This window comes from Rutidosis leptorrhynchoides, chromosome 5 (assembly GCF_046630445.1).
Source record: "Rutidosis leptorrhynchoides isolate AG116_Rl617_1_P2 chromosome 5, CSIRO_AGI_Rlap_v1, whole genome shotgun sequence".
In the NCBI taxonomy this organism is placed as follows: Eukaryota; Viridiplantae; Streptophyta; class Magnoliopsida; order Asterales; family Asteraceae; genus Rutidosis; species Rutidosis leptorrhynchoides.
The window spans coordinates 417389293-417411671 of NC_092337.1; the positions used below are offsets into that span (position 1 = coordinate 417389293).

Sequence of the window (22379 nt, forward strand, 5' to 3'; positions counted from 1 at the left end):
AGAGATAATTGTTGAGTGATTAAATAATCTAATGGTTATTATGTATAGTTGCTTTTTAATCTAATGATTCTCTCTTCTCCATTTTAAAATCTTGAGAAAGTTGAATATTTATAAAAAATAATGATAAATCCAGATTTATTTTTAATATATTTACTCATTATATACATTGACAGATAGATTGTAGAGTACAATCTACAAAATTTGTTAGTTCATAAAGTAAGTGTATGTATACAGGGCCGGCCCCGAGAATTTAAGGGCCTGGAACGAGGTAAAAAAAAGGCTCATAGACCCTAACGAATAATATAAACTATTTAAAAAAGACCATTTCGGCCTTACTAGAATGCTAGTGGACTTTGATTTCTTTTTATCTAGAGTATTTGATTGTTGTTTTTGAGCCAATTGTACTTTGTTTTGGTTGCTTTAGTTGTGTTTTTCAAATTCCTTTGTTTATTAAATCAATGATTATGTCCGTATATATACAAAAATTGGGCCCCTGAAAATCATGGGCCCTGAGCGGTTGAGCACCTTGCTCCCCCTCCAAGCCTCCCTGCATGTATAAAAACATGGTTGTAATTATTATTACCCATTTATAAATAATAAAAGTTGAATATCTTTACTAGGTAATTAATAAAAAACTGATATTGTAAAATGGTCTTACTAGTGCATCACTTATTTTTGAGTTCATCACTTATAGAGTAATTAATATTAGTACCTCATAATTTCTATCAGTTCAAATTGTTCCCGTCAGATGGGGTGGATATGCTTGACGGCAAGTGACGGTGGATATATGCAGCGTGAGATTGTGAAGGATGGAAGCGTGAGTCGAAAACTTGACGGTACTTTGTTTGAGCGTGAGATTTGCCCCCACCAATCATATCTCTTCACAATTTTTATTTTTGTTATTTATTTTTTTTCCCACTCAAATCTAGTCGGATTTTATTAAATCACTCTTCAAATATTTTACAAACAAACTTGACATTTTTGATTAACGAAGTTAAATACACTGATAGTCAAAAATCCATTTTTTCACGAAAAAAAATATATGTACAATTCGACACAATTGAACAAAGAAACAACACGGATCTAATCTGTAACCTCAAACACTACCCTACACAAAACTAAACCCAATCCAAAGTCCCGAACCCGACTCGTATTGCTCGATCTTGTTATCAACCCGATTAACTGAAGGCGGGATTTGTTCAGAAAGAAAAACAAGTGTGGGTAAACCATATGCAGACTGCAGTCACCATTTTTATTTGTTCGAATGACCTAGAATTAAGGCACGATTGACTATATATCGAGTCGCCATTCCACTTGTAATTTGAGATTTCTTCTTTTCTTCTTCTTCTTCAAAGATCAAAGGTACACGATTTTACTCTTTTCTCAAACCCTAATTTTCCGCTAAGCTTTCACTCATTCATCTCTCTACGACATAGAAATCGGTACACTGTGGTTTCACTCTTTTCCATAATTTGTAATTTTGAAATGCTCAAGGGCTATTATCATGTATGAATTGTTTAGTGTAATCATCATTTTAATATATACTCGTTTGATTGTTATTAAGTCTAAAGTGTAATTATTGTGAACTTTGAATATGATTTGGTTGGTAACAACTATAATCATAAAGTTATTGGCTTACTAAAAGAGTCCTCAAGTTTGCAAACTAAGGACACCTACAGGCTACAAAAGTGGAAATGATGTATTGATGTTTCTGGATGGACTGATGTTAGAAAAAAGAAATTGTGTTCACCATAAGAGCTACTGTATCCTGGCTCGTAACTCGTTACATATTTTGTTGGGATTATTTGCATTGCATTTTACTTTAATAGTACTCATAATATTTGTTATCTACATAACTGATAGTATGAATTTATACATTGTGAATGCAGGTTGTCATCTGTTATATCGGAGAAAATGAACTTTGAACATCATAATGTTGGAGCAGAGCTCGATGAAGATAGATTGAGTAGCTTGCCTCTTGATCTAATTCATCAAATTCTATCCTGCTTTGACACTAAATTTGTTGTTCAAACGTGTTTGTTGTTGTCTCCAAGATGGAAGCCTATTTGGACATCAGTGCCCTGTCTCAACTTTTCAAGTACTGAATTTAAAAGTTTACAGAAGCTCGCTCAATTTGTTACCAACGTTCTGTCTCACCGCAACCATCATGTAGAAGTGACTTGTGTAAAACTAAATTTCCATGGAGCAGCTTCTCAAGTTTTTGTGAGAGAGATTGCAACTTATGCGTTTTCTCACAATGTCCAAGAACTGATTGTTGATAGTAATCCAAAGACGTGCCATGAATTACCTCCTTGTCTCTTTAGCTCTAAGACACTCAAGCATCTCACCTTTACAACCTGCACTTTAGAGCATTGCCTTACACCAAAAACACCATGGGATTTTCCAGCTTTAACCACTTTGTATCTAGATGATATTTCGTTGTGTGATGATTATCGAGAATCCCTTGATCTTTTCTCTAAATGTGTCAACTTACAGAACCTCACTTTAGATTTTTTTGAAGTTAATGCTAAGGTTTTTAACATTATTACCCCTCGACTTTCTTATCTCAGATTTAGTAATAACACAAAGTCAATAGTATTCAATGTGATTGCACCTCAACTTGAGAATCTCATTATATGTAATTGCTATATAAAGGACTTGAATATTCCATCAGGAATTTCATCATTCTGCTACGACGGTTGCTCTTCTCCACGATGGATTAAAGACCGTTTTCATTATGTGAACAAAGTGGCAGTCAGTTTGTCCATATATCGTCCAAAAAAGCCATATAAGCAGGAATATGCTCGTGGTATTATTAACATGCTTCAACAGCTCCGTAGTGCCAAATTTCTTACGCTTAACCTAGACATTGTTGAGGTACGAAGATGCAGTATCAGTTATAATGACAGACTGAAACCCTTTTCAGAGCATAAATAGTTTGAGTTGGTAAATACATTTGAATGGAGAAGAAGTAAATGTCTATGAAAAATTATTTCCATATTCATCTACCAGCTATAAGGGTGGCTTTGATTAACCGTATTATAATTGTTTTTGTATTTTTTTGTTATGCCTTTTCAAGGTCTTATTAAAATGACTAGTTGGCCTGAAATATCTTTTTAATGCTTAATTTTTTTGTTGTAGGAGAATGGTTATACAACTTGTGTATTTATATTTATAAATAACCTTTATATGTGCAGTGTATTTCCTCATTCCCGGAGTTACTATCTGGTCAGCCTTCGTCATTTAGCAACTTGATTAGGTTGAATATAGACTCTGGCTCGAGGGATACATGCAAACTTAAAATGTCAACTGAAGCTAGAAATTTCTTCCTAGAGAACTCCCCAAACGCCACATTTATCATGAAGGTACTTTCATCACTTTGGTATTTTATTTATAATTTCCACGTATCAATTTTAGTAATTATTTTCTGTACTTGTGTTTGTTATTGTGACGACTACTACATTCTAGAAAGTCCTTAGATTTCCTTTGATTGTTGGAGATGTTGTGCAATGTTAATATAGTGATCTCATGTCTATTTGCATACAGTTGTGGATTTATATGAAAGAATAGTATTGTAATACATTTTCTAATCTAATGGTGTGAAAGTGATGCCTCAGATATTTCTTAAAACCAAATCAATTTTTTTTTTCACTTGCTCTACTTAATTTAGATCATTATAACTCTACTAACTAAAGATATATTTGTGGTGGTAGATGATAAAAGTATAAGCATTGTCTTTATAGACATTTGAACCCGTTATTTCATTTTAGTTTCTTTTGTGTTGACTGAATAAATGCTTGACTCTTGAAACTAGAAGATTTCTCATGTCATTACTACCTTGTGCTATTAGTGTTTACTCTTGAAATATCTCTTGTTAAAAGAGAATGGTATTTGGTTTGAGGTTCATATTTTGGATGCAGCTAGTGATAGTTGTAAATTTGCAGGAACTACCTACGGAAGCAATGAAAGAGAAGGAGCTTAAAGCCAACATGGTTTCAGACATTGAAGATGTTATGAAGGGACTACAATTATCACTAGAGCAAGAAAATATACTTATTGAGAGAAACGAGGCTATGGATAAGAAAAAAGTAGTTATTGAGAACCTTGTGGATAATATACAACTATGGACCAACAAAAAAATGTTAAAAATTGAATCTAAGAGTGGTCAAATATTGATGGCACGGTTGTGGGTAAGTGTGGGAGAATTGATTGATATGTTATCTCAAGCAAGTCAGGGTTTGCAATCCTTGATTTTAAAGAAGGTGAAGGTGGGATGTTTATTGGATAGATTGCCTAAACGACAGAGGAAACAGATTTATGCACGCTACTCTCAACAGCATGAACAAGTACAAGCACTGTTTGATCGTCAGGACTCAAATTACAATTTCATCAGAAAAATTATTGACGTGTTTAGATCTTTAGCATCTGAAGATGTTTCCAGCAGCACACATCCTCTGCCATCACAAACATCCTCAGCTTCTTCAACAATTGTAAGTTTTTGATTCCATATTTGACTTTGTCTATCCATAGTGGTTACAGGTTGCTAGATGAGCGGGTTATGAGGTTTTGGTTGAAACAGTTCATTTTCAATAGGGCCTTAAAAAGACGGATTCGGGTTATAACATGTTTTTAATAAACAAGTGTATTACAGTAAACCATTATTAAGAGCCAGGGAACAGTTGGAATGCTCAAGGATTAATCCAGATAGTCCGCTGAGTAAAAATAGTCGCCCTCCTAGGGGAAACCTTATCACATGGTTTTTTTTTTTGTTAAATGACCATATTTTTCTACTTCTCTGCAAAAAAAATGACTTAGGAGACTGTGCTTGTGCTTAATAAAACTAACCTTCGAGTACTTACTTTGAGTACTTTTAACCAGTCTGATTCTTTCTCCGTTCTCTATATCACATTTTATTCTATATGCTGATAATAAAACTCAACCAAAGTGGACCCATTCATAACCAAATGGGACCTCACTTTTTATATCTAAATAGATGTGACCCAATATTCTGGCTTTTTCAACATGTGTTTTAATTAATGTCTGCAGGTTCCTACTCCCTCCACCTCAAGTATCAACCCAATGCCATGAGGTATGAACCACCTGCCCAAGTGAGGTAACTACTATTCTTATATGCAACGTTTTTTCTGCTTAATTAATTATAAAATCTAACTATCATACATTGTGCTGTTTTATAACGTTTTCCGGTTACATCACTGTCTCATCTTTTCTTCAAATTGTATGTTCTAATATCAGTTGATGTATACATAGAAGTCGCCTTTTCTAATATTTGCAAAACATTAACAATAATTTGACGATTATCTTGAACTCATATGTGACGACCTCCAAATTTCAAAATTTAACTGTATTACCCATCTAAAGTCCTAATAAAAAATTGTGTACTTACAGTCAACGTAGATTTATTGATTTTTTTACATTTTTATAGTTATTTCGTTCCTCTAACCAAATTGTCTTTGGACTTGTTGACCGTGACTTATCTGCTTTTGGTTTCACTCAATGTTGTATTATTGATTTTGTACGTTTTTTTATAGTTATTTCGTTACTCTAACCAAATTCTATACAGATCATGCCAACTTGAAGATGGTGGCTGCTAAAGGTAGAGCCAACTTGAAGATTTTTGTCCTTGTTGGATTAATCAAAGTGTTAGGTAGGTTATTATCGTTAGAGCTTTGACTTTATTGCGTCTGTTAGTGGATGTTACTTTTGGTGTGCTGTAACTTTTGATATGACTATAATTCTAAGTTTTTTAAGGTGACTCAGTAATATGAACAAGTTTTGAATTTCAAGGGATGCTCACGTTATAACTTGTTTTTACTTACCGAAATTTTATCAAATTAATCCTTAACAGTGAGATTGAAAAGTTAGTTAAGGTTTTTACGATGATTTGATGATAAGAATCATTATCATTATCATTATCATTATATGAGATTAAAATGGTGATACATGAAGTTTGTTAATTGACCAATATACTATTGTCCCTGTAAAATAAATGAAGCGAAGATTCACGGAAACATGGTGTACTATAAGCATCTAAACTCATATGAAGGGACATTGTTTTGGTGTCTTATTTGTAAGCATATTTGCTTGCTTTAACATCAACTTACCTTGTAGGGTTGGATTAGAACATTTTGATGAGATTATTTATTCATTTTAAAATAAAGTTTAAAATTTTAGCTTACATATATTTTTCAAGTATAACAAGTTTTCAAAATAAGTCCACTCAATTATTATATTAGAGTTGGATTAGAACAATAAGTAGGGGGATGATTCTCACACACACTTTTTTGATCCTCACACACTAATTGAGTATTATTAGAAGAGTAAAAGGTTAGGTGTGTGAGGATCAAAAAAGTGTGTGTGAGAATCATACCCCAATAGGTATCCGCTACTTTGTTCAATTATTATATTAGGTGTTTCCAAGATTTAATTCTTCTTTCTTTTTTCTTTTTCTATATTCTGTAGTCATCAAGTTGATGTTAAAGTACTGTTGTTGGGTCCGGGAATGGAAATGCTCGAGTCGATGGAAGTGGGATTCTTTTTGGTAGCATGACTGATGTGCCTTCCAATGGTCAGGGGCGAATTGGGGGGGGGGGGGGAGGGGCCCGCCCGCAGTCGATTTCGAAATTTTAGTGCAAAAATTTGGATTTTTTTCATTTTGCTCCAAACCCAAAAGCCATTTACCCCAAAACCTACATATTTTGCCTCAAAACCTTCAAATTTTGCCCACAATTCTCTAAATTTTGCCCCAAAACCTTAAAATTTTGCCCACAAACCTTCAAATTTTATCCAAAAACCTCAAAATTTTGCCTAAAAACCTCCAATTTTTGTCCCAAAAACTCCGTATTTTGCCCAAAAAAGTTGCTACGATTTTAAAAAAAAAAATTCGCCCCCAGTGAAGAAAAATCCTGCTTCCGCCACTGCCAATGGTTGTAATTTTGGAGCACCTACCGACAAGATGCCTTCCTGCAAATTATTTGAGTAATACTTTGGTGGTGGGTAGTGTCTTTACCTGGAAAACGGGTCGGTTTGGATCGGTTTGGGTAGCTGGTTAAAATGACTTTGGGTTGAAATGGGTTATAGGCAAACGGGTAAATGTATATATAAGAAAATATTAATATACATAATAATTGATATAACCAGGGGCGGAACTACCTTGGGGCAGAGGGGCGCATCTGCCCCCAGTGAAATTTTCCTTCTTTTTATATATTTATTAGTGATTTTTGTGTAATTTAATATAAAAATCATAAGTTTTACGAAATGTTGCTCTGTTTTAATGGAGTTTGGAAGGAGATGACATAAAGGGAAGAAGATGACCAAAAAAGGAGAGGTGGGGAGTAAGCCACGTGTTTGAGACTGTAAATTTTTTAACTATTTCATATTGGACCTTATACTTTGTAGTTTTGTCAACATTTTTATACTTCGTAGACCTTATACTTTGTACTCCATTATTCTTTAAACTTTTAAGATACATATTTAAAACATCTACACCTTAGAGAAATTAAATAATAACAACATTTTAAATAAGTAACATTTTAAAATTCTATTTTGATTATTGTAATGAATAAAAATAAACCATTTTGATTACAACATTGTTTATAAAACTAAGATGTTGTTAGCTCTTATTAAAGTTTCTAACTATACCTTTTTAGTAAAATAATTCGCTCAAAAGTGTTCATATTTAGCCTAAAAGTTTTCATATTTTGTTCAAAAGTTTTCATATTTTGCCCAAAAGTCTCCATATTTTACCGAAAAAATTGTTGAGAATGTGAACGTTTTTAAGAAAAATTCGCCCCCGGTGAAAACAATTCCTGGTTCCGCCACTGGATATAACCATGAATTTTTTCATAAGTGATTGACGGATGAAACTTCAAACTTGTTAGGCTCGACCCATATGACTCATTCACAAGACCCGTTAGACATGTCTCTACTTATTGAACTTTAGAATTAGATACCCATTTGACCTGTTCTTTTATATTTTGTATATAAGACATAATGAGTTCAAGAAAAACTCATTGGACTTTGTTTTAAGTTTTGGTTTACATTGTCAAGCCTAATTTTTTTCGAGACCCAATTGACTCGAAAGCTTGACTCATTTGACCCAGATTTGAGAGAATGAGTCTCAATTGACATGTACAGTGGTGTCATGGACAAGGTTTCGCTCCAGAAAAGTGGTGGAGTTACTACTTCGTTGAATCTTCAAAATGACTTAACTAAAGACTTTGGAGAGGCTTTACAAGATTTATTTAAAGAGGTTAGGGATGAAGTGGGCTCTCGGTTTTCGTCTTCATCGGGTGTTGGTAAACAGGGTGATGAGAATGTTGGGGCATCGAAGCTTATTGGGACCAAAAAGAAGAAGAAAGTGGTTGTGATTGATACAATGCTCAACAACTTGGAGCCGTCCAATTCTTTGACTGTTTCAGGAGAGTGTCCGTCTCTTTCGGGTCCTTCATTAGGTGACAATTCATCGAAAATGCTTTCGCACGCCTTCATTTCTTGGAATGGTAAAGACAAAGTTGACGAGACTCGGATGGTAAGGTTGAATGGGTGGATAATCGTTCACGTAAGGGAGCATCGAAGAAAGTGTAGCTCGGGTTGTTTTGTTTATGTATTGTGTAGATTGATGTGTTATTTGTTTGTTTTAGTTACTTGTCGGTTCTTTTTGTTAGTTTTAGCCGTTGGCATAGTTCCTAGCAGGTTTTATGGTTTGGTTTTCTTGTGGGGTTGCTCGGTTTTAGTTAGTTCGTGTTCTGTGTTTACTGTCTTCGAGCAATCTTTCCACGATTCGGTTGTATCGGTTTTAGGTAATTTCATTGTTCGATGAAGGTTCCGTTTTAATAGTACTGTAATAGTTATTCTTACGCTTAAAAAATAAAAAAAAAAAAATAAATAAAAAATTGTAGAGTTTTGTTGAACTTATTTCGGGCTAAAAAAAGGGTGATGATATGTACACAACCATTTTTTATACATACACAACCAAACATGCTTTATAATGTTGTATTGTACAACACTGTAAAGCATATTTGATTGTGTATGTGTAAAAATTAGTTGCGTACATATCACTCAAAAAAAAAAAAAAAAAAAAAAAAACTACTCAACACTCTATCTATCTATCCACAAAATTAAAACCCAGTTCAAAGTTACGAGTAACTCAAATGCACTTACCATTTTTCTTTGTTAGTGGTGACCTAACATTCGAAACGATTGACAATTGAATCCCATTCGACTTGTAATTTCTTCTTCTTCTAAGCGTGTTTATTCATAAATTTTACACCTGTCAAATCTACGACATAATTTACATTTGTAAATTGTTAGGATCTATATTATCATGTACTGATTCTTTGATGTAATCATCACTTTATCTGTACTCGAATGATATCTATTAAGTATTTAGTTGCATAGCTAATCTATCTGCCATAGACCATAGTCATGTTAGTTACATTAGTTTGAAGTTTTTTGCTTTTTATTAGCAAATTTTAATTAATTTTACTATTTTAGGCAATTACTTTGTGACTTAATCAATTAGTTTCCTTCTCATTAGGTATTAAATCGTATGATACAGAACATATGATTTGGTAATAACTACTCCGTATAATCATAAAGTTTTTAGCTTGCTAAAACAGTGCTCAAGTTTGCACACAAAGGTATATTACATAACGACACCTACAAAAGTGGTAACAACGTATTGATGTTTGTTGATGACCTGATGTTACACAAAAGAAATTGTGTTCACATGAGGGAGGACATCTGATGGTAAGACCAACAGTCAAAGTTGCAGTATTTAATGGGGGATTGGGGGTTGTTTGCATTTTACATCACTAGTACTTATATTTGTTATCCAAGTAATTGATATAAAAATTTATACATTGTGAACTGCAGGTTATCATTTGTAATATCTAGTAAATGGACTTTGACCACAATAATGTTAGAGCATCGCTCGATGAAGATAGATGAGCGGTTTGCCCCTTGAGCTTATTCATAAAATCCTATCTCTCTTTGACACTAAATTTGCTATTCAAACGTGTTTGTTGTTGTCTCCAAGATGGAAGCTTATCTGGACATCAATGCCATGTCTCAACTTTTCAAGTAGTGAATTTAAAATTTTACCCAAGTTCTCAAAATTCGTGACCCATGTTTTGTATCATCGCAACCATCAAGCAGAAGTGTCCTCGTTAAATCTATATTTCCGTGGAGAAGCTACTCAAGTTTCTGTGAGAAAGATTGTGAATTATGCGTTTTCTCACAATGTCCAAGAACTAATCGTTTTTAGTAGTCCCAAGAATGAATTTCCCGCTTATCTCTTTAGCTCTCATACTCTTAAGCATCTCACCTTTAGAACCTTCCCTTGTGATCCTTGCCTTACACCCAAAACACCATGGGGTTTTCCAGCTTTAACGACTTTGTATCTAAAACATATTTCTTTGTGTGATGATCATCGTGAATCCATTGATCTTTTCTCCAAGTGTGTCAACTTAAAGAACCTCACTTTAGAATTTGTAACGGTCAATGCTAAGGTTTTTGAAATTATCACCCCCCCGACTTACTAATCTCAGACTTATTCATTACAGAGGCTCAAATGTTATCAATGTGATTGCACATCAACTTGAGAATCTCACTATAATTGATTGCTTAGTGAAGGACTTGAATATTCCTTTAGGACTTTCGTCATTCTTCTACAAAGGTTTCAATCCTCCACAGTGGTTTAAAAACTGTTTTAAATCTGTGAACAAAGTGACTGTTAGTTTGTCCATGTATTGTCCAAAAAAGCCATATAAGCAGGAGGATGCTTGTGCTATTATTAACATGCTTCAAGAGCTCCATAGTACCAGATTTCTTACGCTTAACTTGGACATCATTGAGGTACATGACAGTCTGACACCATTTTCTTAGCTTAAATAATTATAGTTGGTTATTACAATTCAACGGAAACAGAAATAGATCTGAATGCAAAATTATATTAATATTCATCTACCAACTATAATGGGTGGTTTTTATTTGCTGTGTCATAACTGTGTTTGGTAATTTATGAAAATTTATTCAAATGAGCAGATGGCCTAAAATATTGTTTTTGAACGCGTGAAGTTTTTGATAAGAGTACGCATTTACAACTTGTGTATTTATATAATAATCTTTCTATGTGCAGTGTATTTCCTCATTCCTGAATTTACTCTCTACTCAACCTTCACCCTTTAGCAACTTGATTAAGTTGAATATAGACTCTGGCACGAGGGATACGTGCAAACTTAAAATGTCCACTGCAGCTAGAAATTTCTTGCTCGAGAACTCTCCAAACGCCACATTCATCATGAAGGTATTTTTATCAGTTCGGTGTGTTATTTATACTTTCCACGTATCGATTTTATTAATGTCCATGATTTTAATACAGGGGTTCTATCTTGAAACCAAATCACTTAATTACATCTTTAAAACTCAACGAGAACCAAAGTTATCATTCTTGTGGTAGATGATGAAAGAATTATTAGCATTAATAATATTTAGCACTGTCTAAAGATATTTGAACCCATTATATAATTTTCTTTTTCACATGACTAACTCAAAACTAGAAGATCTCTCATATCTTAATAATACCCTTTTCTATTATTGTTTGCTTTTGAAATATCTTGGTTCAAAGATAGTGGATTTGATGTGAGTTATAAATATTGGATGGAGCGAGTGATATTCTTGTAAATTTGCTTGCAGGAACTACCTACGGAAGCAATGAAAAACAAAGAGGTTAAGGCCAAATTGGTTGCCGACATTGAAGATGTTATGAAGGAACTACAAGCATCACTAGAGCAAGACAATATACTTACTGACAGAAACCAGGCTATCGATAAGGCTAAGGTAGTTATTCAGAACCTTGTGGATGATATAAAAGTATGGACCAACAAAAAAATGTTACAAATTGAATCTGAGAGGGGTGAAATAGAGGAGAATATGGCTAGGCTGAGGGCACAGTTGAGAGCAAGTATGAGAGAAATGAAGAAGATGTCTTATAAAGAATTCGACTATGTCATACCCTTGATTTTTAATATGAGGCGGGTCAGATGTTTATTGGATAGATTGCCTAAACGACAGAGGAAACAAATGGAAGCACGATACTCTCGCCAGCTTGAACAAGCTGAAGCACTGATTGCTCGTCCGGCTCCGCATAAAATTCTTCTAGAAAAATTTGATGATGCGTTTAGGAAAAATGAGTCTTCAACATCTGAAGATGTTTCCAGCAGCACACATCCACTACTATCACAAACATCAACTTCTTCAAGAATTGTAAGTTTTATATTCCATATTTGACTCTCTGTATACATAGTTGTTTCATGTGGCTAGATGAGCCGGTTATGTGGTTTGGGTTGAAACATATCATAATCAGTCATGGCTTAAACAGGCGGAGCTGGGGTTGGTTTGCTTACAATTTTTTTTTTTTTTTTTTGTCTTCTTAATATTCGTTTTAAAAATCATTATCATTATATAGTTATATATAATAATCAGTAGTAACTATATTTTGCCTCTTGTGTAAAAATGACTAAGTAGACTGTGTTTGTGGTCAATAAAAGTAAACTTAGGATACTCTCAAGTCTCAACCACTATGATTCTTTCTCCTTCTCTATATATCATTCTGCTCTACATATTGATAATAAACTCTACCAAAGTGGACCCATTCATAACCAAATGGGACCTCAATTTCCTAATCTGATAGTTGTAATACAATAATAAACTGGCTTTTCAACGTGTTTAATGTCTGTATGTTCCTACTCCGTCCACCTCAAGTTTCAACCCAATGCCATGAGATGTGGATCACCTGCCTAGGTGACGTCTCTTAACTATCTCATTCTCTCTCTTTAAATTGTATTTTCTAATATCAGTTGATGTTTGCATATTCTAATGTATGCAAAGCATTGATAATAATTTGGTGTGTATCTTGATCTCAAATGTGATGACCTCCAAATTTTAAACTTGAACAGTATTACATAATTAAAGTGCTATTAACAATTGCGTACTACAATCATGGTGTATTTGAAGTTGTTGCTTGTGTGATTAAACTTTGCAAACTTAGCAGCTTTTGGCTTCACTCAATCTATTTGAATTATTATTATTTTTTTAATAGCAGTACGGGAGCACCCAGGGGACTTAACCACTCACGCGTTCATCTCCCGCAGTTGCATAACCCGCCCCCAACTGCTGCCCAGGAGGAAACCCGGCCCAATCCTAGGGCATGGTCAATAAAACCCCCCTCCCCCACTGCCCCCGCAACGCGATGTGCGGAAGGCACCCTTGGGTGGAAATTTAAGGGTAAAAGGGGCAACCTTGTGTGCAATGTTGCACTCCACGGGAGTTGAACTCCTGACCTCTCACTAAGAGAGGCAGACCACTACCACATCAGCTACAACGCAAGGTTCAATCTATTTGAATTATTGATTGGTGGAAAAATGACTTCCCTTTCATTCTACCTCACATTCTTGGGATTGAGTATTGTTGTTATTGTACATTGTTATAGTTACCTTTGTTAACCAAATTCTATGCCGATCTTGCCGACTTGAAGATGGTTAAGGATAACACCAACTTGAAGATGTTTGTCCTCGTAGGAGTAATGTGCTTTTTTCACGAAAATGTTAGGTTATCATCGTCAGAATTTTACTTCATTGTAGCTGAATGTTTATGTCTTGTACCTTTTGCTATGCCTTCACTTCTAATTATCACCCGTATGTGATACGATGACAAACATTAGCACTTTTATGAAGTCCAAGGTATTATATGACTATTTTTGTGACATCACATGTATCTCAATCTCAATATTCATTATATACACATCAAAATACTACCAGTAACACTCAGTTGTAGCTCTTGATTTGAATTTCGTTTAGAACCATCGGCGGATTCCAATTCTTTTTTTGAACATCTTTTGATTCCAGTTCTTCCATATCAAATTACATGTCCACTATATGGTTCGCCACACTTTCTTCTTTAGGCTTGAAGTGATCAAATTTGAGTTCTCAAAATTTTTAGCAACACTCAGGTTCATAGCATCATCAATACGCCACCATTTGTATACTCTCAACCAGATTTCTATCACATGTTTGCAAAGAAAAAGAGAATGGTCTGCCGATTCCAAAATGTTTAACACAAAGAGGACATCGAACACTATGAATTTAAAATTAAACTTGATTTTCGGAGCAGACCTTGCAACTTTCGTGGCGAACATTATTCAAGATGAGGTGACATACTAGGTCCATTAAAAACATCATGACTATCCTTTCGGGATAAGTGAGGCCCATTAATCTTTGGTGTTCACCAATCTGTAACATCCCAGGTAAACGTTCCTCGTAGCATGATATTGTCCGCTTTGCCCGTAGGCGCACGGATTTTTCTTGGCAACCACACATGATGATGCAGCAGAGGTGTATACGAAATAGTTATATTTTTATTACGAAATACGTTACAAATTACACAAGTTTTATATATTTATTTACAGATGGGATATACCTAAACCTTGCTACAACACTATAGGCAGTGTACCTAATCGTAGAGTAGTATAGTTTTTAGTAAGTCCGGTTCGTTCCACAGGGAGACGGCTTGTTGCGTACACTATATTTTTAAACAATTATATTTGTGTGTATATATATATATATATATATATATATATATATATATATATATATATATATATATATATATATATATATATATTAGTACTACTGTCTATACTCGAATGTGCTCATGAATGATTTTTTGTTAATTTGCATATTAACATTGGGTGTTACCATTTATGGCAAGAACCTCAAAAACACCATTATCAATTGTAAAAGTACTAACATCAAAAGTTCCACCACCAAGATCGAACACAGAAATATGCTCTTATTAAATATCATATAAGTAATGCTTCATATGTTTTGCTGTAATCAAAGACAACAATGAAGTAAATAAGGAGTAGTAGACATCAATCAATAACATTAGATAGTAGTAGCCTTTTGTATTAAATTTCGAATGGGTGTAAACAACACCATAACATACAACTATCCTATGTACAATAATTTCATATTAAAAAAAGATAGTCAAAATGGGTAAAAAGATTTTAACATCATTTTCTTTATCTTTAATATCCACCTTCATAAGTAAGAAAAGATGTATGCCAGTACCTTAAAACCTACTCCCTCCGTCCCTATATTATTGTCCACTATTCCATTTTGGGATGTCCCAAATTAATTGTCCACTTTCATAAATAGAAAGGAAAGAAGATATTTCATTGGTGGATCTGGAGAGAGAAGAAATTTCATTGGTGGAGAAATAAAGTTAGTGGAATTTTCTAAAACTGTGTGTTTTTTGTCTGGTGACAATAAATATGGGACGGATGGAGTATAAATTATCATGCCTCTGTAATTACACCAAAATTGTATGATCACCTAAAAAATGTTTATATACATGGGCTATAAGTATAATATTAATCAACATAATACTTACAGTACAAATGTAGAATGTATTTAATGCATTACCATCGCACATCAGGATCAACAATGTGCAGTGCCTCAGAGTCTCAAAATCCAAATTTGGAGGCTTAATTGCTAATATCAATCAACGACGATGCTTTATATACAAAACATTTTCACCTACACATTTAATCAAACAGTTAGCATGCATCATATGATATGAGTATTCATTAAAAAATTTAATGAAAGATTTTGTTGAGGACAGCTACATATGATACTGAATTCAGTTGCAATTCAGTTCTAAAAACACTTACACGCACAATTTATAAATAAAAACAACAAAATAATGATAACAAACCTAAAACTACTCACACAAACCTTAATCTTACAACATCAAAACCCTTAGAACTCAAATTGTCAATTGAACATTATCACTCAGAAAAGTATTTCCAGTAATAATGATAACAAAATCATAGAAACTACTATATACTATATGATTACAAAATACATATCCTAAACACTATAACAATACTTTCGGCCGGAGTTGATTCAACATCAAGCATTAAATTGGACGGGACTATAGAAACCTGTGGATTACATTAATATTACAATAATTCATATTAATGAAAAGCACAAAAAACCCAAAATCGATCAATAATACAAAAACCTAGAAAACACCTCTGGTGCCGGGGAAGTGTGACGGGTGGTGGAAGCTGGTGACGGCGGCCAGCGATTGCCGCTTACAAACCCTAGAAAAAAACTCAGGTGACGGGAAGTGTGACCGGTGGTGGAATCTGGTGGCAGCGGCGATGGATTGCAGCGGCATCTCGGGGATCAGTGTGGAATACTTCACTGTGTTAATGGAAGGTAAAAGACTTGTTGAATGGTTGTGATGGTTTTAAATTAGGGTCGCATAATATAAATACGGAAGGAGATTGCGTATTTTTATTGTTAATTGTTAATTTTTTTAAAATGTAATTAACTAATGTTAATGACGTCATCATAAATAGCTTAGATTTTTTCTTTTTATTTTTGAATTTTTTTTAAGCATAGAAAATGGTTATTTATGATGTCATCATTTTATCATTATAATAGAATCTATAGATTATTATTATTATAAAAAGGGGCTTTTACCGTTTAATGACCGGTTTGTCGATTTTAAATAAAGCGTAAAGATAAATGACGATAATATGAATGACAGAATTTAAATTGCGATAAAGTAAATTGCAGTAATTAAAATGACAGTAAATAAAGGTACGATGAAATATGAAATAAAAATATTATGCTTATTTAAACTTCCGTAATCATGATTTCGACGTGTTGATTTTAATTTATTACCCTGGGTTAATTGTCCTTTGTCCTGGATTATTCGATATGTCCATCTGATTTTTGTCCATAACAGTCCATCAGTCATAAATATAAAGTGCGAGTGTCCTCGTCAAATTATCCTTATATCCGAAGTCAAATATTCCAACTAATTGGGGACTTAAACTATAATTACACCAATTTTCCTTGTATGTAATTCACCCATGTTTTAATGAGTCCATTGACTATTAATCCATTCCCGTGTCCGGTTAAATGAATGATTATTTGTACTTATAAATATTCCGCCCATCGTGTCCGATCGAGTGTATATGGTTATTTATAATTACATCCAATTGTAAATCTCTATATTAAATTAACGAACTATCATTCAATTAAACAAATATAAAGCCCATTAATAGCCCATAGTCTGATTTCCACAAGTGTCGTTCTTTTGTCCAAACTCCAATTATGGTACAAAGCCCAATTAACCCGTCTTAATATTTTAGCCCAACATCATGATTACTTCGGCTTAAATAAGCATAATAATAACTTAGTTACAAGACATTAATTTAAAAAGGAGAACATAACTTACATTGAGTATTTATCGCGTAGCTTTACACAGACAGAACTTAGACTTTAAAACCCGTAAAATAACCTTTTACATTACTCAAACTAATCTAATATAAAACTAAACTAATTATGCCAAGTATCCTTGTACATAATTCACCCATGTTTTAATAAGTCTATTAACTATTAATCCATTCCCGTGTCCGGTTAAATGAACGATTATTCGTACATATAAATATCCCGCCCATCGTGTCCGATCGAGTGTATGTGGTTATTTATAGGTACGTCCAATTGTAAATCTTTATATTAAATTAACAAACTATCATTTAATTAAACAAATATAAAGCCCATTAATAGCCCATAGTCTAATTTCCACAAGTGTCGTTCTTTTGTCCAAACCCCAATTATGGTACAAAGGCCAATTACCCCATCTTTAATATTTAGCCCAACATCATGATTACTTCGATTTTAATAAGCATAATAATAACTTAGTTACAAGACATTAATTTAAAAAGGAGAACATAACTTACATTGAGTATTTATCGCGTAGCTTTACACAGACAGAACTTCGACTTGAAAACCCGTAAAATAAACGTTACGCTACCCAAACTTGTAGAAATGTAACCACTAAATTAACCTACTCCTACTCCTAAAACTAAATTACATAAAATAAAAATTAAAAACTGAATTTGAAAATATAAAAGAGTGTGTTTGAAGCTCGAGCACAGGCATGGTATTTATAGCATTTTGGCCTGCTACAGTAACCCATGCGATCGCATGGGTTTTATGCCTATTTCCCATGTGATCGCATGGCCGCCAGATCCAGCTCACATATTTTTTGTATACTAGCTTGTCGACATATTTAATAAATATATATAATATATATATAATTATATATATATATTATATTATATTCTTGTGCATAGTTAACTCGTAATTTTGGCTCCGATGTTTCGTACATTTACGCCCGATTTATGTCTCGGTTCCAGTTTCTCGAACGTCTTTTCGTACAATTTAATATCGTGCAATTTGCGTTCCGCGACTTGCGTTCTTGTTAATCTTTAGACGTTTTTCTTCGATAAATTAAACCACTTGGAGTGTAACTTGTACGTTTGAGCATTTTGGACGTTTTCGCCTTTTAAATCTTCGTTTTCGACTTTAAATCTTCGTTTTCGAGCGATCTTCGTCTTTCGTCTTCACACTTATTTATTTTAAACAATTACAACTAAAAATAAGGAAATTACAATTAAAAACATTACATTTTGGAATGATATTGCGACTAAATATATGTTCTTTTGGAGCAATATCAATTATCCCTACACTTGAGCGTTGCTTGTCCTCAAGCAATACAGAACTTGAAATTAAATCACACGAATCACTTCTTTATTCTTCACACTTTATACATTAGTGATTTTGATACGGCAGTATAATCAATGATAGTAACGATGTGGTTTACAGTCCCACATGACTATAAAAATTTAGATCCTTAAAAAAATTGAATCTTTATGAAAACATTTGATCTTTTGAAAATTCATTCTAGCTTTTACCCTAGATAAGTTTTCCGGAATAACCCTTCACCGGTGTATGCAAAATGTTTTTGTGGGTTTGGTGGGTTTCAGATTTGAAAATTTTAGCTCAAAAATTATGATTTTGTGTCACCCACTTGCTAACCTTGTATTAGGAAAGCAACACGTCCAGTATACTTGCTCCGTATATTACCTTTCGGTAAACTACCATCCGGTTGTAAAGGAAAGCGTTGAACAAGCAACTGTTAGGGCGATGTCTAATGACATGCAGATGTTCATGGTCTACAACGTGTCGGATGCAATTACTATCCTTTGTAGGAGCAATAGTAAAGATCATCCTATAATTTTTTTTCCGGTCTGGTACAAGGTCCTGTCTTCGACCATGCTATGCAACCACCGTTCTTACGGTTGACACCCGAATTGGTTCAGGTGACCTAATGAATTCCAGGTGAATTCCTATGATTTTACGTTCAATGGTAATGAACGCATTGAAAATGGGTTTTTAGAAAACAAATCGGTTTTAATTTGATCAAAATATTTTCTCGTTCAAGCTCGAGTTTAGATATCATCGAATTCCATGAGTTTGTAATTCTCAATCTTTAAAGTCAATCTCAAGGATTGAGTAATATCAGTCTTAAAAGCTGATTTTTAATCTTTAAGGAGATTATCCTTTCTGGGGGTCTGATTCATTAGTCTTATCAAGCTAATTTGCACAGCGCCCTCCCCATTTTATGAGACAGATCCTCTCATGGTTAGGATAAGTCTGACCACTTGGCGACCCTGTTTGATGCTGAGGTCCGTGGATTTCCTGCTGATTTTAGAGATGACTTTTCTAGATTTTTTGTCAACCTACAGCTGGTCTGGACGACAACTTCTTGACCTAAATCAAGAAGCGCGTGTCTTTTTCGGAAGACTTTACTTCCTTTTAATGATGGAATTGATTCATCGTGTAGATCCATCTTTTTATCTTTATTATAATATTGCAGGTAAAACAGTCAATTTAGTCCAAAACAAAAGCACCTGCAATAACTTTACAGAAACATGTAATAGATAGTTTTTTTAATTGAATAACTTGGTACATTCTCCCCACATTTAGTTTCTTTTTTTGCCTTTTTATTCTCCTTTATTCCATTTTAAATGAATTCAAGTGTTTTAGGGTGTTTCTCAATTTATGTCCTTTCCGAGGTAACGATAATTTCGGTATTAACACCTAGTTTTCATCGTTCATAAATATGTATAAACATGATTTTGAATTCATTTATTTGAAAATTTTTAAAATTTTCACAAAATTTGGCAAATAAACTAAGTGCAAACCCGAGAGAATTTATAACCCTTTCCCACACTTGAGATCATGCAATGCCCTCATTTGCATGAAATCAGACTATAATTATAAATTCACGAGGGTGATAAGTGTAAAAAAGTGATTAAAAATACCCAGTTTGTAATTACAAAGCTCGTCGAATGATAGATGGCGCGCCTCATCGTTAATTCCTTCTTGTTTTATCACACATGTTTTTCTTCAAAAACGGTTGCTTTTCTGAACTGTTTGCTAATCTTTGAAAATACGTCTTTTACCCTAACTTATTATACATGTTTATTAACGAGTTATGCACTAACCCGAACCCCGAATTTAACGTTAAGTGGGGTTAGACTTAACCATACTTAGCTGACGACATGTGAAGTCGGTAGAATAAGTTTCACGAATTAAAATAGTGAGCCAGTTATTTACATCTCGGGTGGTATAAAATATATCAATGGGTTTAAAGTTTAGACCCACCCGATCGTCACTACTTAATTCTTTTTTAAGTGTAGCTTTTAGTAAATGGATATGTCTCTTTTCTGGTTCTTGGTCAAATGGATTGATATACACCGACATAAATATTTCTATAGGGTGGACAATTCCTAACATTTCCTTTCGTTCATTCTCGGGATCAAGGTTTTCACCTCTATTACCCAATTGGGTGAAATTCGAGGTGTCAATATCTATTACAGCTTGTAGTTCATCTTTGGTAGATGACTCGTCTATTGAGAATATTGGGTTAGAAGGTTATGGAATGGTGAATTTCGGGATCGAAGCAAATTCTTCTTCATTAATGGTACTTATCGGTCCCACCATTTTGGTCTCGGGGGTAAAATTTTCAACGTTATCATTTTTCCAAGAGTACCAATTTGTCACCCTTACTTCTTCTTCATCCATTGATGGATCGATGATTTCGTTGGTAGAGGCTAATGTGTCGATATGTTGTGAAATTGGTAAGACTGAATAAAAAGTATCATCGGGATAGTTGGTGATTTCGGAGCTCTCGAATTCATCAAAATTCGATGATATGAGATTTTCTTGCACACGACTCCTCAGATCAACAGGTGTGTAATCTGATAGACTTTCAGCTTGCCGATTTACAAACTCTCTCATTTGTTCATTTTGAGCATCAAGTTCTTCGAGTTTGATTTTCATATAATCTAAAGAATTTTCAGGCACATAATTTTCCTCATCTTCTGGTTGTTGAGTTTGGATATATTCTTGAGAATAATCCCAATTAGAATTGTATTCCTCATAATCATTCCATTCAGGTTCCGTGGGTGCATAATTTTCCATAGGAACGTAATAATAACATTCCCATGTTGAGTGATAATCTCCACAGATTTCACAACCAGTTATTGTTTCGTCATTCGTGATCCAAGATTGACCGAACGAATTGTCATCAACACCCGTTTGAGAGTATTGATTAAATTAATTTCGGATGTCATAAAGAGTTTCCAAAATATTCTCGAGATTTTTCATAATGCGCTTATTACCAAATTTTAGCTACAATGTGGTGCATTTACTAATTATCCTATTAGTTATAAAACTAAAAATTATTTAAGTTATCAAGTTAATAGACTTTTCTTCTTTTGCTCACGTTTCGAATAGCCAATAGATGCAGCAGGGAGTCAGAACCCTTTAAATCGGAAGCTCACAACTCAGCCACTAACAAATTCAACTATTACTACGAAGCAGAAAATTTGGATGTCTATCAATTTAACCGCTTAAAATAATTTTTCGTTTAGAATTTTAAAGAAAATAAAAATCTATGTCCTAAAAACTAGCGTGTCGAGAAATAAGAAAGAAAAAGATTACGCGTCGAAAAACGCCGAAAAATAAAAATAAGAAAGAAAAACGTCGAAACTTAAAAGTCTAAAAACTAAATCTAAAAAGTTGCGCCTAAAGGTCTAAAGGTAAATGCAATTTTATTCGGAAAAGAAAATTACTTAAATTGGCACTAAAATCTATAAACGGCGTCGAAAAATTCTAAAGCGCCTAAATCTTAATCTAAAGAAAAAGCACTTAAGGGATTTTACGGCAAAGCCTAAAAATATAGAAATATAAAAATAACTACGGCAAAACTAAATTTAAAACTATATAGCGAACGATAAATATTACGAAATAAACGATAAAAATACAAATTAGAACTAAAATGATAAAAATACAAATTTTATAAAAATATAATTTTTATATTATTTATTATATAAATATATTAAACTATATAATTAATAATAATAATTA

General features: G+C 33.6%; 1 protein-coding gene and 1 pseudogene across 1 annotated transcript; both read left to right on the plus strand.

The window, feature by feature from the left end:
- The first annotated feature begins 1914 nt into the window (after positions 1–1914).
- Positions 1915–5691, plus strand: LOC139849975 (F-box/FBD/LRR-repeat protein At5g22660-like). The gene is made up of 7 exons (XM_071839580.1): positions 1915–2877; positions 3198–3365; positions 3921–4106; positions 4236–4490; positions 4594–4615; positions 5047–5113; positions 5550–5691. Exons 1-7 carry the CDS (start codon positions 1915–1917, stop codon positions 5689–5691), a joined length of 1803 nt encoding a protein of 600 aa, XP_071695681.1.
- A 4227-nt stretch (positions 5692–9918) lies between these two features.
- On the plus strand, positions 9919–13723 carry LOC139849976 (putative F-box/FBD/LRR-repeat protein At4g03220; annotated as a pseudogene).
- The last annotated feature ends 8656 nt before the right edge of the window (positions 13724–22379 follow it).